Raw genomic sequence first — 27,299 nt, forward strand, 5'->3', positions numbered from 1 at the left:
GGCTCTCGAGGAGCTTTGTCAAGTCGGAGAAAACAGCCTTTACGTCAGAAGGGGATAATGAAAGATGCTCTACAGTTGCAGAATGAGAGTTGTAGGATCCAGTGGTTTAGGACGCAAGAGATTCAAAGTCATAAAATCAAATGTGATCTGTCCCTCGACACAGGAGCTGTAACTTTATGAAAACTTAATTGATGGAGATAACATTACAGAGGACTCTTTCTTCCTCTCTCTCACACACACACACACACACACACACACACACACACACACACACACACACACACACAAGTTGCCTTTGTCGTTCTTATTGAGAAGCTTTTTAAATTATTACGATTTTACATACATTTCCCTCAATGCTGCCGTCTTTTCCACAGTTTAATATTAAACTAACACCATTCTCCATCCAATGATGATGCTCTCTGTAATTTGTAACTTTCCTGTGACTATAAACCCTGCGCAGGGACCTATGGTGTCAGATTAATCCACAGTCGTAGGCAAAGGTGGTGGCGAGAAGTCCTCGACAACAAAGAGCTGGCTGTTGTCCTTCTCTTTCTATGACTTACTGTCCACTGGGGTGCTGGCTCTGAGGTGTGAGGCAGATTCAGGGCTATTTTGGTCTTTAATATTTCAGTTACAGTTACTCTTTAGATGATACCTATTCCTGCATACATTTACATCAGTTTATTTTTTCCTTATGGCCGGGGTATGTTTTCCATCTTTACTTAATCTATAAAACTGAAAGTAATGTTAAAATCATTATATATTTTGCAATTCTCCCTCACAGCTGTGTTCGTCATCAGAATCTTGTCCGTGACACTTTATCTCCTTAGTTATGGTTCCATGTCATGATGACCAAGCAAGTTTGGGGTTATTCTACAGTTCACTTCTATAAATACCTGCACTATACGAATGCTAAATCTAAAGTAATATTCTAGAATGTCAAATTTAAAAATCATTGAATTTGTTTGATTGGCATATACAGCGTATTAAATTAAAGTGGAAAACTTTTCCATTTGCGTAACTGCTCCACCCATCAAAGTGATGGATGATCATTTCAAAGATAAGACATCATAATGTCTCAGACGTCCATTATGAATTGGCCCCACTCTGCTGTGAACCTGGTGCTCTTTGTACAGAATGACCAGGAAAGGCTCCTTACATCATACTTGTTGTGCCCCCGAAATTCAAATCTAGCATTATGACATGAAACGAGGCCTAAGGCCAGACCATCTTCCTGTGCGCCCGAGCTAAAGTGGGCTGATGCTATGCAGAGTCATGTTCTGGGTGTATATAAATGCAGAGCGTGTGAGCGGGCCAAGAGACGCCGAGGCCAGCGGGCTGCAACACGCTGTCATTAAGACACCCCGCTGAGCCAATCCCTGTCTCCCAGCCTGCAATTGGAAATGAGCGGCTCGCTGTCAGCCGTGTATTTACGGCAAACACATGCTGATTTCCAAGGGAGCGGGTGGCGTTCTCAACTCACTGACAGCGTAGAAAACATGGTTCAGGAAACATAAAAAAAAAAAATGAAAGAATAAATGAAACATACATGCTCACGCAGCTTAAAGAATTTACAGAAAGGAAGAGCGCTGTGGTGTCGGTGATCTCTAATTAGATTTTTTGAGGAGTGGAGGCTGAGCGTGCGGCCGACAGAGGAATGTGTGCATGGTGTTTGCATTGTGTGCGCCACAGGCCACTGTACCACCGGAGGCTCTGTATATCTCCCTGACTCCTCTCCCTGTCACTTTATGGTTATGAAGCTCTCCGCAGCTTGCTCCTACTTCTGACCCATGCACCGAAAGGCCTTATATTATGTTTTTTATGCCTATGCTTTTGTTCCAGAGGCTATTTTCGGGGCCAGACCTGACCCGCTATACATTCCTCTTACTGTCCTGAAATGGTCTGGCTTGTTTTGTACAGTAGCAAGTCCAAGAGAGGAATTGGTATTTTCTGCAATGGATATGTCGAGAACGTGCTGTCATGGAGGTGTGAAAAGAGACGTTTTCCTTTTAAAGATGGCAGACATTGATGGTTAAGGACCCTGTCATGGGATTATAATGACAATTCCATTATGGCTCATGTGGTTTCAGAGGAGACGCTGAGTGTTCACCGAGTTCTACCTCAGTCAGCGCAGGGGAAGGAGGACAAGTACGATACCTCCATGTGTTTCTGATATGTGGGAGCTATAATTTTCATTTGGCGCGCACTGAATCGAATGTCCAACCTGCCCAAATTACAAAATTACAGTCTTGGCAGGGACAGTATCTACAGTGAACTTCTCCCTGATTTCACTGTTGCCAGAGGATATCTGGTTTTTCAGTGCAGTGTTTTATCTTTCTCCCCCCTCTCCGTTTCTTTTCATCGGGAAGGGACCCGTGCTCTAATTCAATCTCTTCAGCTGCAGATCGTCCTGGAAATTATTTATTTCTGCAGGGGAACAGCGGGGCAACGTGCTTCTGACGGGGAGGAAGTCTCGGCTATAGGCTTTCTGCTCTTGAGACCATGCCAACAAGAGGGGCAGGGGCGCCAGGTTGAAATCCCCCTGCTCCTGCACTTAGATCCAAGATTAGTTTGACGTCCCCTCACTCTGACTCAGTGGGGGTGAACATGCAATGCACAGAAGTTACACAATTTAAATCAGTGAAGCATTTGTTAAAGAAAATGTGTGATTGCTGGGAGCAATGATACTGATAATTTTATGAATTGATATTTTTATATTTGAAGAGAGAATGTTACATAAATCATGATATGAAGTTCTCTGTTGTTAGTACAGTGGTTATGTGTGGGGAGAGCTATTAATGAAACAACAAAAAACATTATAAACAAGAAAAATCATACATCTCGTGAAGGTCTTTGCAGATATCAGTGACAATTGTTGTGGTGGCATTAAGTCTGTAAGAGGAGATAAATCAAAAGTGTGAAGAAATTGACAAATAATGACAAACTAAACTACAGGTTTCATTTATTTAAATTTGACAAGGCAGGAATAAACAGCAGCATAGAAAGGTTTTAGCTGTGAATCCTGAACTGCATCAAAACTAACAGAGCTCCTAATAATTACCAAAAAAGAAACATTTAATCAAAAACTAAAACCTTATACAACAACTAATAATAGTGATAAGAAGGAGGATAGATTAAGTATGCAGGTTTTTTTTTGGTTTTTAATGCAGGAAACTATGTAAATTACTCCTATATGTCAATTAATGCTTTTCAGTTGCAGGTGAAAGACAAAATACATTAAAACAACAATAATAGAGACAGGAATAAATAAGAGTATTAGTAAAAATACTGGAAAAATATGCTCTTTGCTTTGGAGAAGATAAGTATTTTTTTTTCTGCACATGAGTGAAAAAACTAAAACTCTGAATCCTTTTTGTCTGTTTTTCCCCCTGATATTGTAGATGGTGACAACCCTCAGAGGACACAGAGCGGCCCAGAGGAGCTCACCAAGCCCATGTACCAGAGTGTCATCAAGAAGGAGGGCTCCTCCATGGTGGGCATGGGCATGGGCATGGGCATGGCCATGGGCATGGGCATGAGTATGGGCATGGGTATGAGCATGGGCATGGGCATGGGTATGGGCGCAGGGCTGCGCTCAGCCGCCGAAGCCGCATCACTGGCCGAGGACTACGTGTCTCCACCCAAGTACAAGAGCAGCCTGTTGCACCGCTACCTGAACGACTCCCTGCGCCACGTCATGGTGGCCAACGCCGTCATGGACGCACGCAAGAGGAACCACTCCGGCTCCTTCAGCTCCAACGAGTACGACGACGAGCTGCTCTCGCCGTCCTCCTCCGAGGCCGAGGCGAACTTTGTTTATCGGGCTGGTAAGGAGCCACATTTCTCACATTCTTTCCCCTTCAAGAGTCTCCCTCTCACACACGACATCCTTCACTTTTGTTCTTTTTCTGTCCCCCTCCATCTGCACATTTTGTTTTAATTCCTGCAGCTGCTCCATTATTTCCAAATGCCGGCCTTCTCTCTGTATCACACTGCGGCTCCATTATCACACCTCCATACTTTTATTCAACACAGGCCTTATGCAGCTCAAGGTGATTCTTGTGACTACTGACATGGAGATGCAGTTAAAAGGACCCTGAGCCTTAAAATTTGTGCTCCCTCATGTGTCAAACACACACACACACACACTCATGTATTGCCACTTTAAACACACACACAATTTTGCACAGTGGCCCTTTCTCCCCCTCCTCACTCCAGCCGAGCATAGAAGGAATTCCTCCCATCCAGCTCTCCTGACCAGGCTCTAACAGGCCAGACACAACAGAGCCATATGGAACATGCTCACCCCCAGACTACTGTTTGGCATGCCTTTGATCCTACACGAGGTCCTGCTGAGGGAGCAGCGACAAGGAAGTCGAGCTGTGTTTGTGTGTCAGCAGCATGTGATATGGAAAGATTTTTACATTTCACCTCGGCTTTAAAAAAAAAAAACGAAAGAAAAATCTGACGTTACGCAGAACTGTCCACATTTTTTTAGATTAAAATGATTGATGAGTGTTTCCTCCAAATGCATTATAACATTAAAAAGTCCCATTTACATTCGATTATTATTGCAGATAATATTATCGCAGATGTTCAACAGAGCTGAGGGTATCAGCCTTGTTTTCCCTCCAGAGGGAGGTTGAAGCCGGAGGTTTTATTCTTTTCTTTCTGGCCGTTTTCATATTGATTTCATGAAGGTAACACAAAACAAATGTGGAGAAATTAGTGACTAAAAGGCAATAATCCTTTAAACCTTGCACACAATGTTACTTCCACATGTTTTATAGGACATCTTTGCTCGGCAGCTCTTTAGTTTAGCCAATTTTAACACATTCTTTTCAAATTGAATTAAAAAACCAAATGTGAATAGAAAAGTAAATAAACTGAATATAAATCAAGCATTCATTGCAAAATGTATATCCATCTATAATCTATAATCACTGTAAAACATCCCACAGGAATTAAACACAATCCACATATAATTATCATTAACATAATGTAATTAACTTTTGTTAGAGTTTAAATTTAAAATGTATAATTTTCTTTTTTAAATTTCATACAATTTCAGAATATATAAATAGAAGTTTTGTGACTCTATAATAATTTGTTTGGTGAATGATCTGCAGTGTTCACTATAAAAATTAATTTTCTAAAGAAAGAAAATTCTTGCTGCTGACTTCATATTACAGATTTGTAGTTTTTTTTAATACTACATTAAACCTTCCATTGGTCTTACTTTGAGCCAATTATTAATGTTGAGTTTGGCTAACTCACGTATTCAAGGCAGCAGGGAAACTTAGTTTAACTTAATTGAAGTGAAGAAATCTCAGAGTGCTTCTCATTGACGCTCATGTTCTGCGGTGAATCTGTGAATCTGGTGTCAGGCTCTTGCCAATCACAAACCTCGGGCTTTAACAACGTGTCAGTTCACAGCTCAGCTGAGCCGTGAACAATCACGGTCAGATCTGTCTTCTTCATTGTGAGAACACTGCCCCTTTGTTCAGACAGACTTCATAGCCGACCGACAGTGATGTTTTCGTTCTCTGTTGAGTGAGGTCGGGGCCCAGAGGGGGCGGATTTGAAGGTGTAGGTGATGGAGTGACGGAGGATGTGGGCTTTGTGTGGGGAAGAGCAGGTTTTATTGTGCTTCATTCAAAGCTCCTCTTATGGACAAATGTGTTTTAGATTATCGGAGCGTGATGCAGGGTGGGGTGTGTGTCTGTGTGCGTGTGTGTGTGAGCAGACTTTGTATAAAATGCATCAGCGACAGCGACTGTTACAGTCCTCCTGATCAAAAAAACTCAAAACCCTGTGACCTGAACGAACATCAGGCTTTTTTCACAGCGAAGCACCTGCTGGGACTCACAGATGGAGAAGGAAGAAAAAGATGGATAGACCAAGTGAGACTTATAACGCCCTCTCTACCAGATTTTAATAAGAGAAATCCCAGGAAGAGGATTAATTCACCTGGCCGGCCTGCTGTTTTTAATAGAGAATAACTATTTTATCTCTATGGTTAATATAATTTCTTGGCACTGGCGTCTCCCTCTTGGATTTCTCGTGCTCTGGCACATTCACAGAAGTGTTACTCTGTTACATGCAAGAGAAGCTTTTTGAGTCCGCACATGGAAAGTTCTCTGAAGCAGTGTTGACTCATGAGATCGAACACCTGCTGGGGCCCTCGTGGTCCGATCGCCCAGCTGAAGACATGAAACAAAGAAAAGTCGAGAGAGTGAAATTTTAGTTCCACATCTGATCTCGCCGACGCAGACAGAGCAATTGAAAGCGGGAGACAGAGAAATAATTTTAAGCCTGGGTTTGCATCATTTCCTCTGCTGTTTTTTTTTTTTTTTCCTCCTGTGGTTTGCACATTCCAGATATTTTTGTAGTGAACACATTTCTCTTTACAAATTGTTTTATTGTGTTTTCATAATATGAGAAAAATCCTTCCCTGAGCTGCGGATTTCTCATAAATCTGTACTTACAGCAGGTATACGGAGAAAAAACAGACAGAATAAATAAGACTGAAGCTCTCTGAATGTTCCCCTGGTTTCTTTTTGACAGTGACAAAATGTCGTTCAGGCAGCAAGGAGGAAAAGAATTTGAACTTGAAAGAAAGAGCTCGAACGATGTCTCTTGGCACATTCTTTTGCTGAATTCCATGCCTGTAAAACAATTGTGATTGGTCCAAGCAGAAGTGGCGTGCCTGGCAACCATCATACCATTGGCCAAAAGTCCATTAGCGGGCCAGTTGGCTGTTGTGGCCGCGGCCTGAGCCCACAGTGTTATCTGTGACTACAGAGGGCAGTCAGACGTGGCAGGAGATGGAGAGTGTAGATTTACCCCAGTGGAAAACTAAACTTCTGCTGGCTTGAAAGGACACACACACACACACACACACACACACACACACACACACACACACACACACACACACACACACACACACACACACACACACACACACACACACACACACACACACACACACACACACACACACACACACACACACACACACACACACACACACACACACGTGTTCAATTCACGGGCCTCATACAAGCACAGGCACACACATCCAGTATAAACACCCACATGCACATACACCTACAGGCAAAAGCCTTTGGGGAATTTCATTGAACACAAGGAGCAGTAGAATTCCATCACACATGCCAGGGGTTTCATGCCAAATTACCCTTTAATGGGATATTAAATGGCAGGAATCTGGCTGAATGTTTTTCTTCTTGCTCAGTACCAGATTTCGCCCCGTCCGATATCATATGGATCATTATACGCCAAATAACTCCCAACGTTTCTGCGGACGGGGACCCAGCGATCTCGGTCAGACATTTTACACGAGGCCGACAGTGGTACATTTTCTCAGGTTCTCTCCTTTATGGTCTCTGATTACAGCCGAGTACAGTAGCCTGATGGTGAATGTGGAACACTTGCCAATGTCTCTATTGATGCGGAAGAGTACATATAGCTGAAAGCAAGGCAGTGGCCTCCAGTGAGTTTCCAATAATTCGATTTTAATGTGCATCTTTCAAAAGTGCATGTATTAAATTAAGATAATGAAAAAAAAATATGATTTTCTGATGAGGGATCTTCTTGGCGACTACAGACATGAAACTGTTGATGTGTCGAGGGGGCTATTTGCCCGCTCAGTTTAAAGTGTTAGCATGCTCCTATTTGCTAATTAGACCCAAAAAAGTACGGATGAAGCAGAAGCACACAAACACGCAATTTCATGGCAATCCATCCAAAAGTCAGGGCATCACCAAAGTTGTTTGAGTTCATCCTGAACGCACTAATGATTTTTGCACAAATGTCTTTGTCAGTTTCTTGGAAACAGATATTTCAATCAACTACTAGCATGAAGAAAAAATTATTTCAGCAAGCATCTTTATTATTTTTCTGAATACTCGCCATTTCCCTGCTATTCTCCTTCTAGAATAAGTCTACCCTTATGCATAGCCCTACTACTAGATCACCTAAAGTGGTACTAATTAAACGTGTGTATAAACACACATTAATCTGTTCAATGAAAACAGTTCGGCAGCAGCTGAGATCCCAAGGGCCTTTCATATTAGACCACAGCGCGAGTGCCAGACAGTTATTGAATCCTGGAGAGTTTAGTGGCACAGCACTCGTCCAGGTGAATGGAAGAAATGTCGTCTTAATGTGGAAAAGTTCAAGAATGTTTGGATTTCTTTTCTTGAGGTATAAAAGGCCGAAAGATGTGATGGTTGTTCGTGATAAAAAGAGATTTTCATCTTGGCTGTTTTAATATTTTGACTAACAGGATATAATTAACTGGGTTTCCTCTACTGTTATTGTCTCTCTCGTTTCCTCTGAGAAGCCCGACTGTGATGATTTACACAGCAGCATTGTTGAGAGTTTGTGGCTGTTGTGGCTGATTTAAGAGTCGTCAGTGTTTGCTGGTGAGCGGTGGTGTAATTCAATGTGGGCCACAGAGCAACAGACAGACAATGCTCAACACGCGGCCGCTCGGAGACAATGAGCCACTCCCGGACAGTGATGGCTCAGGACTCCTCATCTGGAATCCAAAGATGTGGATAAACTGGCTTCAACTTGCTCTTTCCACAGTTTCATAGGAAAGGAGAGAGCGAGAGAGGGAGAGTGAGAGACGAGGATGTTGGGGATGTTGTTCCAAGACAGCAGTTTTTTGCCAAGAGTCACTGGATTCAGGTTGGGCTTTAGGACTCAGTGTGGAAGGGATGAGAAGAGGAGAGGGAGGTACTTGTTCCATCAAGATGGAGAGTTGAGCTTTTTTTCAGCAGTGGCCTGTCGGGAGAAGAAAGACAGCATGGTGGCAATGATTAAGAGACACAGAGAATGGTTTCTGGTTGAGGCATTGAACTTGGATTTGGGAATTAGGTGACACAAACAATTAAACCACAGTGAAGGTTAAGTTCCCCAAAACAAAAAACAGAGCTATTCTTGCACTTATTCCTTGTGTTGTCTGGACGTGAAGATAGTTTAAAATACCTCTCACTGAAACGCCTGCCAGTGCAGTGGAGATGATGATAATGTTATTATTACAGGCTATTGAAAAAAGTTCCCTTAAAAGATTTAAAAGCAAGATGTGTCTGCAGAATCATTGTCCAATGGTTAGTGCTAGATGGTTGGAGGAAGAGGAAAAGGATGTGTTGTCCATATTTATATACAATATCTGGAATCTTTCAGATATATTTATATACAATATCTGGAATCTTTCAGTCCTGGTTGATCTGGTGATACTCATACTTACTGGTAGTAGCAGAGTCTGAGGGCAGTCCCTCAATTCCCATTTGAGGGAAATGTGCAGTCTGTCGCCTGCAGCTCTTCTGTGGCGGCTCCTGACTCTTCTTATTCTCCTTGTGATATTTTATTCTAATCCGTCATCAGAAAGGAACCAAAATAACCGTTGTCATGTTTTGGTGATGCATTTGGTGCACTTTGTCTGCATTTCCACAGACACCCACTTTCTAATACTGCAAATAGCCTGCATAAATATTGCAAAACTTTCACTTGTGGGCCACAGGCACAATCACCATTGTGTTGGAGACAGATGGTGACTTAAATGCCAATTAAATATGTCCTCTTTTTTATGTGGTGAGACGTTATTTAAAATGTATCAAATGGAAGAAACAGAAACCAATGTGTCTGTTTTCACTCTGAAATTGAAACATCCCTTGTCTAAAAACCACCAGGGTGAAAAGTTGTGGGGTACTTTGGGTGGATTGACCCTTTAATGTCAGTTTAGAGAGAGGACTTGGATTGAGGATAGTGGTGGTGTACTTTACTGTATGTGTCAGAGTGAGAGGTTTATTCCTCATTTATACAAATAGAAGGACTATCGTTGTACAATCATATGAAAAAATGTGTTCTTGAAATCCAGCTGAAGCGTCTGTGAAGCAGAATTTAAACAAGAGTCACTGACCGCTATGTTCAGAGTTATGCTCATGTACTCCACCATTAGCTTTAGAAAAAGACAGAGGTCATTGTTTTCCGTTTTTTGTTTCTGGATGGATGATTATATAAAAGGAAAAGAAACTATTTGTAGAGTTGGGAAGGGAGTTTTTTAAATTTACTTTTTACAGCTGCAACAATAGCTGGTGTCATATAATCCCATGTGGGCTGGGTGCTTGTGTGTGCATGACACAATATATAACTAACTATATTACATAAACATAAGTCATTTTTCACACGCTCTGCACAATGATGAGTCTTCAGAGATGTACAGGATATGAGAACCTGTGAGGTGTCCTTCATGGTGTGTCTGGTCTGACGGTGGGAACGACTGGGAGTTGGCAGAGGTGAGGTATAATCCTGGCATTAAACTGTGGTGCAGCTTCATGCGAATGGAAAGGTGGATAGAAGATACAGAGATAGTTAAAAAGAATTGAGAGAAAAAAAAAAACCCGGATGGTGAATCTCTGTCACTGGAAGATGGGATATTGGCTTCAGACCACTGAGCGGAGGCTGGGTGTGAGGTAAACAGAGAAGACACCAGCAGACTGAGGCGGCGTTCATTGTAGCCGTCATCCTGCGGGGAAGTGTTCACAGACAAACATCGACGCAGACACTGTTTATGTGCAACTCCCTAACATAGAACTGGAAAAGTGCAGAATAATGAGCCCTCACAATCTGATCGCTTTAAAATCAGCAGCAGGCTAAAGCTTTTTGGGACGTATGCACACACACACGCACACACACACACACATAATAAGGTCATCAGATACAGAGAGCACAGCTGCCTGCCTAGTCAGGGAAACCGAGCTGCACTGCCCTGGTCTGTATAAAACACAAATTGTTTCCATTTTAAAAACTGAGCCATGTCTAGAACAATAGTCTTCCATTGTGTTCCCACGGGACGGAGCGGAGCAGAGAGTAGAGGGCGAGGTTTAATGAGAGAGCAGAGGTGTGACCTAGCAGGGACACAGGACACACACACACACACACACAGAGAAATCCCCCAAGAGTGTGAGAGGGCAATTCAATCTACCACTGAGAAGAATTGCAACATAATGATGCAGTGAGTGCTGCGCAAACATATCATTTGGCCTCGAGCTCCCGAAAAAAGGATATTTTTGGGCACATGAAAACACTTAAAAATCCAAATAATGTTTACTCGTGGTTTAAGTTTTTTTTTTCCCTGATGCATGCGTGTGTGTGTGTGTGTGTGTCTTCTGTGTGCCGCAAACAACAAGCCTTCATCCCCCGGAGGAGATGAGTCGACCCTGTTGTGTCAGCTTTGTACCTGTCGTATCAAAGCGATCATCTGTTTGTCATCAGCGATGAGTTGAAGTCAGTAATTTAAGTACGAACCCTCTGATTCTCACGCTACATCCATACTACCTTTTAGTTTGAAAAAGGTTTCTGTCCACACAAGCTTTTGGTCTCGAATCCGTTTTAATCCCTGTACATAATAACAAGTCTGAAAATGCATATCATGTGACCACTCACGTACACTTGGCATGTGCATGTGTAAACAGGAAGGCATTCACGTCCAGCTTGACACAGGAATTGTCGCCGATTGCTTAAATAATAGCTCATCTCGTACATATGTAGACAGTTGTATTATTGTAAAATGCAGATTTCACCTGAACACGCTTGTAATTGATTATCCGTGTCGTGCTCTAATCTGGAAGCCGAGGTTAACACTAGTTGTTTTCTTCTGAATAGGTTCGTGTGATAGGCGCCTGACGAATTAGCGATGGCTACATCCTGATGAAAAGACCCAATCAGCAAGTGGTTTTGAGTGTTTATCATAATTTTTAAGCATCTCAGTTTCTGCCCGTCAGGACTAAAACGGGGCCAGCAGCGATTCCAAACTTCTCAGTCTTAGCAGCTCTAGAACTCCTGACTAGTGTGGATGCCAGTTGTATCCGTAGCAAGATTGATGCATTTTCAAATGAAAACGTTCTATTGTGGATGTCGCTTCAGACGCGATCACTGTCTCCTCTTCAGTGCTTCTGTGATGTTGATTTTCATGCGGTCATCCGCTGTCGTGCCATATCCCAAACCCTGACCTTTTCCTGACGCGGCCCTTGATTTTTGTGTTTGTTTATCTGTTTGTTTGTCCATGACACCCTTGCGGTCCCAACGCACGCATCCACACAAGCACATAAAGGAAACGCTCACACACTTGCCATGACAACGTATTTACTTCTCTGTCGAGACGCTCCTCTCATTTTGGCTGATTTACTGGGGCCCTGATTACACTCTGTTTACTGGCACTCGTAAACACAATGACGACCTGGCAGCATTTAGACTTCTGAAACACTGTTATTATTTCTCCATCTAGCGAGAACACACAAGGCAATCCTCGTTGCTGGATCCTGGTTATCTGTCCCGACCGCAGCCACACCAGTGTGTCATCTGCCGCACAGACACGGAAAAAGAGCAACACAGAAAAAGAAATGCAGCGGATGGGGGGAGTTTTTTTTGGGTAGCGGCTCAGTTTCTGTCTGGCTGTGTCACCGTGTGTATGTTCCATTTAATAGTGTAAGAGCTAATTATTCAATATTATTTTTTAAGTGATGAAGGCATTGTCGGGGCAAACGGAGAAGGCATTAAATTCATGCCGTGTATGATGTATTTGGCTAACTGAATGGAATTGACAGTTTGGTTCTTTGGAGTCTCAGACTTGGACTTTCTCACCACCCGTTGAGACAGACAGTGGGAGGGGTGATATAAAAGTAACGTTGGCAGAACGCAAGGCAGCACAGGGCCAAGGCATCTCTAACTCCATTTACAGACCCTCCTTCACTTTATAAAAAGCACAGATCATTAAAGAAACCTATAAAGGATGAATAAGGAAGCCCAAAAATGTGAGGGATCGCGCAGCATCGCACCTCACGCTCAAGACTGCGGCTTGGGTTAGTGTCAAATCAAAGATAGCATCGATAGACGTCGCCATGCATCGCCTGGGGCGCTAGTCATTTCCTTTTTGGTCAGGGGATTTGGCTAAAAGTAGCCTAACTGGTCCATGCAATCACATGTCTGCACATTCACTCACTTGAATGAGACTGTACATTCAGTATAATCTCGATGACACAGACGATAAGGCATTTTAAGTCCAGAGTGGCGTTATGACTCACTTCGTGGTGACAGTAACTTCTGACTCATCCGCAGACCTTGGCCATCTGTGTTATATAACCAAGAGGCTGCGTAATGACGCTGACCTGTGCTGCGGCTTCACAGGTCAGCGGCGAGCAGATCGTCAAGTCTGCAACACCACTCTGGTTCTCATCAGGTGCTTAAGAGGAAATCAGCTGAGATCATTTCCTTGCTTTAGCAATTGAGATTTGGATTTGTGCGTGTGTGTGAGTATCCAACTTTAAGTCTCCTCCAGAGATAGAATAATCTGCTCATTACTGTCAAAGTAAACTCGTGTCACCATCAGTCTGGTATCATTCAGGGGTTTTTTACCCCCAAAAAGCTTATAAAGGATCCATTTGTTAACATGAATGTGTTGGTTAATTGACAGATCGCTTGTTTAAGATATTTCTGAGAATGACTATTTGCCACTCTGTCATGAAAACCCTCCGACGGGTGTTTATCCTCCTCCAGCAGGAGAATTTCTCATTTTTTAAAGCTGCTTTCTAGTGTTTACTTACGTTAACATCCGCAGACTTGTTGTATTTTATCAATGGCATTTTAACATTTATGATTGTTGATGACTATTAAGGTTCTTCTTATGTCGTTTTAGAAGCTGAGAAACTTTCAGACCTGATGGTTTACTCCCTTTACTAATGACTTATTAACACATTGTAAACTTGATGGTTTGATAGAAATAATAACTTTATTATTGACTCACCAGTAAAACAAATGATTCACAACCTGGCAACCCATAAATCATTAGAACTCATCTACACAGCATAAATAAAGGATTAGGATTAATGAACTATTAATGAAGCCAAATGTTAAAACTTATAAACTCATTAAAGGGTACAGTACGACAAAGACATTTTCTTCTTTATTACTATAAAGAAGTGTTCTGAAGGTGGTAAAACTTTGGGGGAAAAAAAGTTAGTGTGTTTTTTTTCATTTTACAGGAAGTTATAAGCCTAAACCTCTAAATGTAGCTGTGCCGTTAGAGCCAGGTTAGCTAGCGTCATGCTACGCTAAGGAAATTAACTCCATACATAGTAAATGCACAGACATGGCAGTGGTATCTTCTCATTTAACTCTCAGAAAGAAATTACATTTTAAACTATTTACCTAACAATACCTCCAACCTGTTTTCTCCGTTGTCTTTTATGGACGTGCAGATATTTAGTTTGACCGCTAGAATCGACAATTATCAGTCGCTTTGGATAAAAACACCTCATAGAAGCCTGCAATGTAAATCTCATATAAAACGTGTGAATGTGTGTTTATTTGTTGGCCTAATTCAGCCCAGCCCTTGGTTTTTGTAGCGGGGCCGGCCTTGTTTATTGTTGTATGTTGCTAACAACAGCACCAGATGGTAATGATGATAGTCGACCGCTGTCCTCCTCAGTCGTCTTAACAGGTGTAACCTCACTCCCTCTCTAATTTGTCAGCCCCTGCTTGTTTTCCCTCATTCTTACCAAGTTTTGTTAAAGCTTGTCAGTTTTTTTCTTCTTCTTTTTTTGCCCCCTTCTTGCTCTCCCTCCATTACCCCGCGGTGATGCTAAGTGAGCGAGTATTTTTGGATTTCCAGCGCGACGCCAGAAACCATCAGACTTCTTAGCTTTCCCCTTTGGCGGTCCGTGAAACCCTACTGTTGGTGAAGCCCAAAGGCAACAGCAAAGTGGACCTGAGTGCTCAGTAGCAAAGTAGTAAAGATAGAAAAAAGAAAAAAAAAACAGAGAGAGAAGAATGAGAGAATAATAAAATGTCTTGTGTGATTTATTGGTGATTTATATGAGTCTTTGGCACTGCGCTTGTTTTAAAAAATCTGAGTTTTAGATGTTTTAGGCACAGGGCTTTGGAAACACAGTTTTTGAATGCTGTGGTGCATTCTCGGATCCTGGTGTCGGGGTTCCCGTGGGTTCCCGTGGGCACAGACTGATACTCAGTCTAAGAAGGGTTGGGGGGGGGTTGGCATAATTCAACTTTGCATTCACAACCTCTCCACACGGTCTTTTAAAAACACGGTTTGTATGTTCTGAATGCAGCATCTGGACAGTGCCTGTCTCACACACACTGACACTGGAAACACTTAACGCTGTGGATGGAAAGACTCACACACTGCACTTCACAGCCCACAGTGACTTCACAACACACAAAAAGGCACTTTCGTCTTTCTTCTGCTTATCGTTTTGCCTTTGATGTCACTGAGATTAGCTTTTTGGTGCTGTCACCCACCAATTTATACACATGAGCAGTAAACACTGAGCTAATATATCTTGGGAACATGAACAACACATGAAAATAATGTAATTGGCCCTGCAATTACAGTGCTGTGATTATGGGGAATTGTGCACATTTTTAATCAGGAGCTATCTGCCTCGGAGCACTGGCAACAATCAAAAGAGTAGATGGAGATAGAGTGCAGAAAGGATGCCTTTTTCTTCCTGATATTCACAATTTACGCTAAGATAATAAGTGGCTGAAAAATGGTTGAAATAGAGCCTCAGAAAAAAATAGGAGATTAAGAAGAGAATGGATAAAATCAAAGGCTTTCCAAAACAGCTTTTGAAAATGTGGAAGACGTGCTTATTCTTGACATAGCACAGTCACCCGTTATTAAAACACAGACGGGAAATATTGCATTTGTTTTGGCTGGACTGTACGGGCATGGTCAGTCTTGAGCACCTGGATCAGAGGGGTGTTACAGCCAATCACTGCAGCAAGAGTTGAAATAGATGAGGACAGAGGATGAAGGAAAAAGAGGAATATCAATAAAAAGGGAAAAGGCCTCGCTGATAAAGCAAGATAAAGACCGAGGGAATGATAGGACCACGGGGAATTGTGGCCAGGCGAGTGTGTGTGAGGATTTTGTTGGAACTCTAAAACCTAAAATCTCATTCTGTGGTTTGTACTTCTGGGTTATCCTGTCCTCATCTCTGTCTCACACGGGCGCACACATTTCTCTCTTCTTTCTGTCTAAGAACGATCAACAGAAGAAAACTGCAGAGAGTGAAGTCTATCTCTCTCTCTGTGGAATACACCTATTACAGAAGAAACAGGAAAACTGCAGGGAAATTTCATAATCAGGCCCACATCAGCCAGGGACCTTACAAACCCGGTTGTGCTGGGTGTTGGGTCACGCTTCATGGGAACACTTTTGGAAAACAAGGGAGGAACAGAGGAAGGCTTTGGGAATAATTAGGCACTTATGGCAGCTTGCAATATCCTGAACACTGGATCCAAATCTTTGGAAAGTCCATGGAGGGATCTGGTTAGGTTAGAGGTGACAAAGCAGAACAGTAAAATCTTGTGTGTGCTTTCTCCCCGAGCCCAGAGGAGTTTTGTCTCCCCGTCTTTGGCCGTCTGTGACAACGCTAAATCCGTAAACAGTGTCCTCGTGCAAACTTTTCAATCTCGTCTAACAATCAGAGGAATGGAATCCGAGCTCAGGAACAGCCGTCCACTGTTGTGTAGTGGTTGATGGTGGTGTGTTGAAATGGCTGCACATGGTGCTTTTCTAGCCTTGTGACCACTCAAAGCAGAGCAGTTTTTCTATTCACCCATTCTCACACACACATTCAAACAGTGCATCTACATCTATCTGCTGGACTTTCTCAATCATACGTCATTATTAAATTGCCAGCAGAGCCCTCAGGTGCAATTTGTGGTTCATTATCTTGTCCAAGGCACGCAGAAGGTAGGAATCTGGGATCGAACCCCCCAACCTTCTGGTTAGTGGTTAGCTCTACCTCCTGAGCCACAAACGCTCCAAAAGAGACACATTCAAGAGAGCAAGAAGTCATTGTTGAGTCAAGGACCTGTAGATAAAACAAAGACTTTGCTTGCACTAAATGGAGATTGGAAGGGAATTTTCCCTCTTTTGAACATTCTTAAGTCAGTCAGTCAGCTCTACCTGGTCAAGACTAAACTTCTTAAAAGCTCACAGGAGCCTTAGCTGCGTGTTTAGTTAACTTAAGGAGAGCGCCTGCAGGCAGCACAGCTAGGAAATCCAGATGCTCTGTTCTCTCTTTTAATGCCTCATGAAAGGCCAAGGCAGTGTCATCGTATTCACTGCTGGGCAAAACCTACCTGGACCCAAAAGAGGAGACAGGTTCAGAGCAAACACACACAGACGTGCACACGATCCAAGTGAGCATCAGTGAAATAAACACACTCGGTTGCCCCGAAGAAAATTTCGGTTTCATTGTTTAATGACTTTGCTATTCCCTGCTAATGCTTTACATATGAGATAGAAAAAGGAGGGAAGGCCTCCATCTTTCTCTCACTGACTCACTTGCTGCTGCTCATTCCCACTCAAATCTTCTACGCTCAGTCATTTTCGATCTGAGTTCTTCAGAAAACTCAATTACACTGGCTTGGGCCCATTTGTTTTTGAACAAAATATTAGCGAATGGAGTTTATGAGTCATAAGAAACATCTTTCAATTGATCCTATTAGTCACCTTGTTTCTTGACGGCTTCTTGCAAAAAGGTCCTTTTTGTCCGAGATCTAAGTAGAGAGAGAGAAAACAGAGCAACACATGTTTGCACAGGCTAGGTGTACGCATGCAGACCTCACACACACACACACACACACACACACACACACACACACACACACACACACACACACACACACACACACACACACACACACACACACACACACACACACACACACACACACACACACACACACACACACACACACAACTCCTGAACCAGTATTTTTTCCTAAATTTCAATAAATCTTCATTGACCCCAAAGAACTCTGCAAAATTAACCTTTTTTTTCTCCTTTTTGTGCTTTCAGAAACCACAGACCATGGATTAAGTAAATATGACAAGTGAGTGGACTTTCTTTTCCCCCTGACCTCAAGTTTATATCCTTTTTTTGTCATTCATCACAAGCTCAACTTGACCTCTAATGCTCTTCTCTGTTTTGTTCTTCTGTGCGCGTGTTTGCATGTTGTGCCGATCATCAGTGTCAGCGGTGGTGTCGGAGCTGCGCAGAAGGAAAAGGTGAAGGGCAAAGACGAGACGTACTGGAAGGAGATCAACGCCGCCATGGCCTTGACCAACTTGGCGCAGGGGAAGGACAGCGCCTCCGGGACCACCAGCTGCATCATCCAGAAGTCGTCTCATATAGCAGAGATCAAGACTGTTAAAGTGCCGCTGCTGCAGAAATATTAGCCCCGACGTCATGCTCCCATCTCTCTATGCAAACCAGCAAACATTTCTGTGTCAGCAAACTCGCCAGAGTCTAAATAAACTCTCCCTGACATGAATAGAGGACTGTTGTTTGAGGAAAGGGGGTTTTTGAGGCGAGGAAGTGTGGAACAAAAAGAGAACTTTCAAATCTTTTTGGGTTGTTATCGGTGTCCAAAAAAGTGCAAAAGAGGCCTTGACCATCCTTTTCTTTGCTGGGTTAAAGTATGACAGACAAGTATTGGTGATAGTTTCGCTACAGTATTTCCTAAAACAAGACACTTTTGTAATGTTAACTTATTTTTGGAAGAGTCTGATTTTTTTTATTTCTCTTTTTTTTTTTTACGTTACAAAATGTGTATTTTTGCCAAAGTGCCTTTGTTATTTAGACAAATAACTCACCGACTGTGGTCAATGCAAAGAACAGATCCTGAGGTGCCTGTTTGGAATTTGTGAAGAAATTTTTTACACTTTAGTCGTGATTGTGAATGGAAACGCACCATAACAGCATGTGCCTTAAGTGAATGAGCTCACCATCTGAGGCGCTGATGAACTCGAATAATACACGCACACACGCTCTCTCAGTTAATGCCCAGCATCAATTCTCTGTTCTTGTTTAGACTGGAGTCTTCATTTTGACTGTAAACTGAACCCTGTTTTGTCTCCGTCAGCCTCTTGTTTCTGGCACGCCAACAATACTGTTGGATACATACAGTAGATAAGTTGCTCGAACGTGAGCAGCACGTCGATAAGCAGCCAACATTCTCTACCCTGTCCACATCTCAGCCTTGGGTTTCATTAACCAGCAAAGCAAGCCTTTCTTATCTGAGGCTTTAAGTTGCTGAAATGTGCACAAATGACACGCATGGACCCAAATGACATCACACTCGCCATGCAGTGACACAGTTCTACGTAGATCCAAGGACATGCTCTGTACAGTATTTGTACTAAATGGAAGAATGCCATGACCTAAAAGGGATGTTTTTGCCTTGGCATATCAGTGTTATTTGTCGACAGTGTGGCCTTTTCACTTTTTTTTGTGTGTGCTAAGAACACGATAGTCCGGAGTGAATAAACAAAAAAAAGAATCCTGCACCCGCTCCCCCAGCCTCCTGAACCTCAGGCCTCTCAGCTGTTAAGCATTACATTCAAATTGCAGTTTACAAGAAGCCTGAGGACTTAAAAGTTTGACTTTCTCCCCCTCGCTTTTCTTTTTTTTGTCAAAAATACACATCAGTATTATCTTTGTCGCCCAGGCAAGTGTGCAAAGTATTTCTTCTGTCTGTATATGTGTGGTCATTTTTGTTTTCGATCAAACTTTGTACTTTTTCTTAACGATATAGCAATCAGATCTGTTTTGTCATCTGATGGAAAGAATCTTTTTTATTTTTTATAGAAAGTACTTATGTACGGTGCATATGGTATACACGTTTGCGGCGAGGGATGCCAAGTTCACTAACTGTTGGGCTTATGGGAGAAACTGAAGTTGGCTCTCTATGCTGACTTTTTAATTTTATGTATATCTTCAAGGTACTGTTTATGCGTGTCAAAATGTACACTCCTTCATAAATTGTGCAGTTTTTTGTATTTTATTTTCGACAACCCAGACTGTGCTTATGGTCAAGGACTTTTGGGGAGAGGGAGTTAAACTGCACAGTGACATTTTGACCTTTTTATGTGTCTTGAATGTGCAAACTGTTTTTTTTTTAAAAAAGGTGCACTTACAGTTTTTTGGTTGGTTGGCTCGTGGATGGATGTGATTTTACACAAAGGTGATGAGAAGTAAAAGAAATAAAAGGACAATGGCATATTATTCCTGTTAGCGTGCCTATGGAATAATAGTGAAATGAATCGCACTAGCCAATCCCCAGGCATTATTTGCTTATGCAGTGGGGGTTGTGGGCTCCCACATGTGTTTTTTATCCAGGAAGGGTAGCTGCGGGGTAGTGCCGGGCCCACTCCGTGTGTTTCTAATCGCACCTCTGAACCTCTGGACCACTCGCGACCCTCACACCTCACACGATACTCGCTCACTGGGAAGAGACAGAGCAAGAGAAAGGAGGCTCCAGAGACGACAGAGGAGCCTTTGTTGTTCCTATACCTGCAGTCGCTCAGCAACAAAGACACTATGGGTACCAACAAAGTGGTTCCTACAGCCAAACTTCTGTACATGCATTTCTACAGCACAAACCCTGCTTTCACAACCATGCTAACAAATTGAAAGCGACGGTGTGTAATAAAGCCTATAAATTATTATTACAGACTTTGTAAAAGCAAAGAAAGTGGTGACCACAGTTTGTTTTTTATTGTTAAGTTATATAAATTCAGATTTTTTTTTTTGTTTGTTTTGATAGAGACTGGATTTTCGATCCAATGACCAAATGCATATCTCCTTGTATTGTCCAATTTGCTCTCATGTAAAGTTTCTTTTATAAAAAGTTGTTACTTGGTCAAGGCAATGAATAAACCTCGAAATTAAATGAAAGGCATCTCATTTGTTTCTTGTTCATTTGAATTGTTAAAAGCTTAATCTATTTGCATAAAACACTAATTTGCCAATAGGGGTCAGTGACAGTACCATATAAATGGCAAATGTGTTCGCAAATTTATTTCTTATTTTTATCCATCCAGTAGATATAAAAACAACCATTTATTTGGAGTTGTTTAAAAACATTTACTCCTTACCTCTGCCAAGAAGACTGTTTTCACCCCTGTGTGTTTGTTTGTTAGTTGTTTTTTAAGCAAGATTATACTAAAAAAGGATGCAGTATGGGTCACAGAAGAACCCATTCAATTTAGCAATGGATCCAGCATTTATTTTCAGGACGTTTTTAAAATGTTCACCTTTTTCCCGGGAAATAATTCACGTATCTTGATGGGAAAAAAAATCTGGCCTATTTAGGAGAGTCTGGGACTGGTATCTATAAGTAGTGCAGCTTGATTGAATTTAAAAAGGCTATTGGGCCTTGGCGTAGGTATGTTCTCTAATGCGTGCCATTTTATTTTTAGGTATGTTTTTGTCTCCATGTCTGGCTCTTTTTTGCTATTGCTACATAGCATTAGCATTACCAGCTGTTACTGATCTAGCAGAAATGTTGTGAGTTCCGCATCCAACTTCATTCCATTACTTTCCAAGAGCTGTCTCCAACAGTGAGAAGCTTTGCTTTTATTTCTGTCACTACTTTTCTTCTACTGAAATTAGGATGCTAACCGACTTGCCCTGGCCCAGCCGGCCCATCCTATATCGTTGAAGTGTACGATAACGTCTTGTGTAGCAAACACAGTGACGGATGAAGCTCCTATAGCAAGCAACTATCACCACGACCTGATCCCAGCAAGAAACCACGTTCTGCAGCAGAGAAAACTAACTTAGGTTGTAGCACTTTTAAGCAGCTAAAGTCCTTTGCTAGCTAGATGCTTACCAGTTCAAAACAATACATTTCCCGAAAAAGTTAAGTTACGAATTCTGTAGAGCTAAGGGGAACTACGCACTTTGGCAATAAATCTCTTTTTAATCACTATGAATAATTCCCTTTCAATTAACACTAGTTATTGGTTCAATTGTTAATATAAAAATATCGCAGCTTGAAAGATGCCTGTAGATAATTAATCTTCTCTAAATAGCCACAGATTACATGTTTGTCTGTATTTTTGTGTGTGTTTATCATTTGAAAGCCCCATTTTTTTTCTGAGGAAAGAACAAATCAAACACAAATTGTAGCCTGTAAACTGCCACTTTAGGCAATTTTAGATTTCCTTTGTTGATGTCACCAGGCAAAAGTCTTAATTCTAACCATGGGCCACGGCTCGACACTGAACGCAATGTGGGATTTGTTTGTTTATGACACACAAGTCGGCGTGGTTTTTAAGAGCTAAACAAACTAATCATGACAAACCATTGGAAGAGCTGAATGTATACAGCAGTGAGCTGCGTCAACCACATACCACACATTAGTGGTTCGGGCCCCATCGTTTGCTGTCTCTTGTGTATTTTTGCTACCTTTAGAAGGATGTTGGGCATTTCACTTTATTTGCCTGACCTGGGATCAGATCAGAATCTGTCTCTCTGGAGTTCCAGAGGGCAGCAGCAGAAAGATATAAATGTCTATAAATAAAGATTTTATGAAGTTGGGGTTTTTCGTGTATCGTGATGTGGATACCTTAGGAAGTCTCTACGTATAATTTGAAAGCTTGTGGTATTGCGCATCCTGTATGATAGCGTCAACAGACAACTGAGTCTTTGTGCAGTGTCTGGCATCTCTGGGAGGCCAGGGGAAGACTGAATTTATGTCTCGCACTTCCTAGGTGTGTCCTTTTCCTCAGGGCTCAGTCTCACATGTCTTTCCTGTATATTAATGGCTCTACCATGCCACCGCCTGAACCTGTGCAGTGCCATGGAGCTGAGGCCAATACCACTCTCACGTCACGGAAGACAGAATGAGAGAGATACTGAAGAAGAAAATAAAAATACAAGAAGCGATTTTAGAGACTGGAATAAAGTTGATGACAGGAGCTGCTCCCAAGCCAGTCGCAGCAAATGCCACAATCTGCGAACGCTGCCCAGTTTTGGACAGTACTGTATCCTGTGGTTCCATTGTCAGTCAGAACCAATCAGGGAACAGCCTATAACGCAGCCAAAACATCCAACAAGTTACCCCATTTGTTTTCCTGTGGATCAGCTGCCTCTAGACCTCAGCGTGGCCCTGTGAGATGGCTCACCCCGAAACTTCCTCAAATAATCCTATCAAGTTTTCTGACCTCTCATCTCTCACTGCACTGAGCCGGCCAAACCCCGCCTCCCCTGAGCCACATTTTCCATTGAAAAACTAAGTGATATTCCATGCTGCCTATAGCTTCTCCCTTCGTTTCTTTTTTTCATCCGTGCCTCCTCTCTGTGCTGCTGAAAGATTTGAAAGGAGTCGTGGAACTGCATGGTTATCTCGGCACACGAGACAGACAAGTGGAGATTCTCGCTTGGCTCTCCCCACGACTTGACAGACTCCAGACTTCACCTTGGCCATTTAGTCCGCCAGAGACTCGACTTCACCGGCAGCGGGCGAAACCACACGGAATGAAATCCAAGAACACAGACGTTCTGAAAATCATTTCCCATTTGATGAGGAAATATGACTCCCGTGGCATGCTGAAATAATTAGTTACCTTGCTGTGAAGGATGCTCCGAGGAGCCCCTGTTCATTAGAGCCAGAACTTCGTCTTTTGCTTGCTCCTGGACCTTGGACACAAATATGGGAGAAATTGCTGCCTAATTGTCAGATTCCTGAAAGAATTGACTGATTAAAAACTTGTTCCAGCCTCGCAATCACTTCAGGACCGGGGCTGTTTTGGATCAGCTCAAACTTCATGGGTGTTTGAGGAGGTGATGCACGCAGGCCACTGCTCAGATCCTGCACACTGTGTGAACCAGACATAATCACACAGGAGACAAAAGGGTCAGGCACTTTACAAATTAGCATTTTTCCCCAAAGGGCACGTCTGTAAATGAGTGCAGTCTGAGCTTGCATGATACTGGCAACTTCCACTGGATGATACAAGGAAACATTAACAGTGAAGAGGAATTAGACTGCGTAGTGCTTACATAGATTACTGACTAACTTAATTACTTCAGTGAAGGCCCTATGCACTCGATCAGTGTGTTTCTTTCCCGCATGAATTCAGATTTTTTGGATGTCCTGCAAAAACCTTTTTAATTACTCCCTAAAGCATTTGTTCAGGATGAAGAAAACCTTTTTGTTCCAAGCTGTTCACACCCAAGTGGATTCCTTTTTCCTGGATGATCATTTTACGACGAGACAATTTTCATTCATGTCCAACTAATTGATGTTTCGTGTGCTTGTCTCCATTATCGTATCAAAGCCATATTTTTCCAGGTCCTCTACTAGATTCAGCTTTTCAAGGCGGTTTCTGAGTCTTCTCCTTGTTGAGCTAACCTAAGGCAGTTGAAAAATATTTCCTGTCTTCATTTCTCATAATAAACTTCTTTAAAAACCACGAGAAACAAGAGGGATAGGGCTGTGCTTACATGGAACCGCAAGCAAATGCTGTGTTTTGGCCAATTGAGGACATGTGTTATTCCAGGTGGACATCATCTCCTTTTTTTTTGTTTTGTGAGAGGGTCTGGGTTTGAAACGGGGGGAAAAAGTGGCACTGCCAGTTTCAAACAAAAAGGGTCAATTGCCTTTGTAAGAACAGTTCTGACCTGAGTAGACTAGGAAATGGATAAATGTAGGTGGATGAGTTGCCAGAGTAAACTGCTCTCAGAAAAAGGGAGACACACTTTTCATGAAATGGAACAGGAAGGGTCTTTGGGGGGCGAGGGAATGCAGGAAATCTCTGCTTTGATACCTGGTGTCGAGTTGTCATTCACACGATTTCGCCGACCGCAGTTGCGCGTACATGCACGTGCTGTGTTGTCGGTGAAACAACGCTTATACCAACTCCAACCACGCAAAACATTTCTTCCTCTTTGCTGTAAACTCACATAATCCCAGTTATAGTCTCACCGCAAAGCCCTGGTCTCATGTTCAGCGCTGGTGTTCAAAGGTTAGTCTGACCCATTTCCATTTTCCTCCTGCTTCCAAACAGGCCCACCATGCACAGCCACATGCACTGGTTCTCCCTGTTTTGTTTATTGGAGGATAATGCCTGTGAATTTCCTCCCAGGATCCCACATCTCAGTCCATCCAAGAGTCACTTGCGCTCACACGATAACAGTAACAGGGCTAGACAAGCTGGCGGTTTAGCTGCCTGCACCTCAGCTGTTTCCTAACAGCCTAAATCCTGGTAATTGGCCGTCGTCTGAGCTCCTGAGAGAGGCCGACTAAACAGCTGCTACAAACAATGAGACCCAATCCACGGGTGCTGTGGGCCCGAGCGAGCACTCGTCTGCCAACATGGGATCAAGGAGAAGCAGAGCAACCTGGGGAGAGCAGAATGACATACAAGCTGGGGGTGTGAACTGGTACTTCCACTTCTGATGGTGCAAACAAACATTAAGATGATTCATCTAATTTCATACACATGAGATTGCCCAGTGATAGAATCTCAGTTATATGATTTCACTGCTGTTGTTTGGATCTTACAAACCACATGTAGACTCTAAAATAGAATTCCACTGACGTTAAACTTCAAAGTTTGTTTAAAGGTGTTGGGGAAGTGCTACTTAATGTGAGAAAACGTTGTATACAAACTACAAGGCTACAAGTTTGATGAAAACTTGTTAAAGAGAAGTCAAATAAAACCTACAAGAATACAAGTTTATAAAAGAAAAAAAGAAAAATCTGGTGGTGTGGAGAAGTGAGTTTACCGGACCCGTCTCCTTGTCTCTGCTTGAGGCCAGATGTTTCAGGCTACATTAACTGTTGCCATAGGCTGTTACTAGCATAACACAACCAAACGAGTGACAAAACTGTTAGTGGTCAAGTTGCATATTGGGTAATGTAGTAGCCAGAAGAATGTTTGAATGTTTTGCAGCATGGACTTCAATCCTTTTCAGAGTTTGTCCATTGTGAGTCTGACATCACAGGCGTCCAATCCTAAAGCTTGGCGGAGTAGCAACCCCAGCAAAGTAAATCATTTCCTAGAAAGAAATGCAATACAATTCTGATCTGTGAACAGCAATTTGACAAAACAAAGAATCTCATGGTCCACTTTTTAGCTTTTTCTGACATTTCTGTCTTTGATCACAGGACACTTCAGGTTTTTTTTTCAGACTCTAACTTGTGAGATAATGGATTCATAAACCCTTGTGGGTTTCTAACAATTTCCCAACTAATGGTGCAAGTAGACATTGCTTCGTTTTAAGGTGTAACGAGCTAAAAAGCTTGGGAGCCACTGGTCTGGGCGTTAGCATCGCTCAAGTCATGATCTACTCTAGTAAAAGGTTTGGTGCAGTCAAAGGTCGCAGTAATGATGTTTTGAATATTTCGGTACAAAGAGCCATTATTTTGTGTTGGAAGAAACCTCTCATTGCAGTCTAATTTCAGCTCCTGTGAACACTATGGGTGCTGCTTGTCGCTGGGGCAGCAACATTCAGAAATTACTGTCATGGCAGCACCATATGCCATGATTGCATGATTGCTATTTTCGCATTCTGTGGTGTCACCAGCAGGGCCACTTTACTCTTCAGTGTTCATCCTCCAGAGCAGATAGGACTGCCTGGTTCTCTGTGGGGTTTTGCCCTCAGCAAGGCACTGAAATGTTGGTTTTAGCCTGATGGATTGCCCTTTTTAAGAAAAGTAGTATCTTTGTGAGGTTAGGGTTAGACAGTGCCTCATAGAGGTGGGTGCACCATCCTTCAGTGTAGAAGGCCCAGTTTCTTTAACATCCCTATATGAGGCATTTATAAATTGTCACACACACACACACACACACACACACACACACACACACACACACACACACAAAGTGCTTTGAGTGGTCAACAAGACCATTTTACATTTACCATCAATGTGCAGCACTAGCAATCTTTTGGGGTTCAGTATCTTGCCCAAGGACACTTGGGGAACTCATATTGGGGTAGACTGGGATCGAACCACCCTATAAGTGATGTGTCAACTGTCAATGATCACTTTATAACATCAGTAACATACCTGAGAATAGAAACTCGTTTTTCATCATCAGTTGCACACAGTGTACTCATGTTATTCAAACCCCTCTAACATGTGTAAGTAAACCATCCATATGAATAATAACACCTGATAATAAAAACATTGATAAATGACTGTGTTAAGTCTAAATATATTTAAAAGGTTAAATATTTTATAATATTTATATTTAATGTTAATAACAGGGCAGACATACTGGAGGAGGGTTTACTTATTACAATATTCAAATTCAATACCAATTTAAAAAAGAAAATGTACTTGTTTTTCTTTAAAATACATTAGTTATTTTGGTCACTTGGGAGCAGCATAACATGCCGTTAACACAACTGACAGTTTATCACCATATCTACTATAAT

General features: G+C 42.3%; 1 protein-coding gene across 1 annotated transcript in view; it reads left to right on the top strand.

Annotated features, from left to right (window-relative positions):
- Positions 1–20,804, top strand: part of mkxa (mohawk homeobox a) — a 28,871-nt gene extending 8,067 nt beyond the window's left edge. The window contains exons 5-7 of the mRNA XM_035142758.2: positions 3,402–3,827; positions 17,925–17,958; positions 18,097–20,804. Of these exons, the coding sequence (XP_034998649.1) occupies positions 3,402–3,827; positions 17,925–17,958; positions 18,097–18,304 (668 nt within the window). The 3' untranslated portion in view covers positions 18,305–20,804. The remainder of the gene's footprint in view (positions 1–3,401; positions 3,828–17,924; positions 17,959–18,096) is intronic.
- Positions 20,805–27,299: the final 6,495 nt, after the last annotated feature.

The sequence above is a fragment of the Hippoglossus stenolepis genome, chromosome 19 (assembly GCF_022539355.2).
Source record: "Hippoglossus stenolepis isolate QCI-W04-F060 chromosome 19, HSTE1.2, whole genome shotgun sequence".
NCBI classification, from domain to species: domain Eukaryota; kingdom Metazoa; phylum Chordata; class Actinopteri; order Pleuronectiformes; family Pleuronectidae; genus Hippoglossus; species Hippoglossus stenolepis.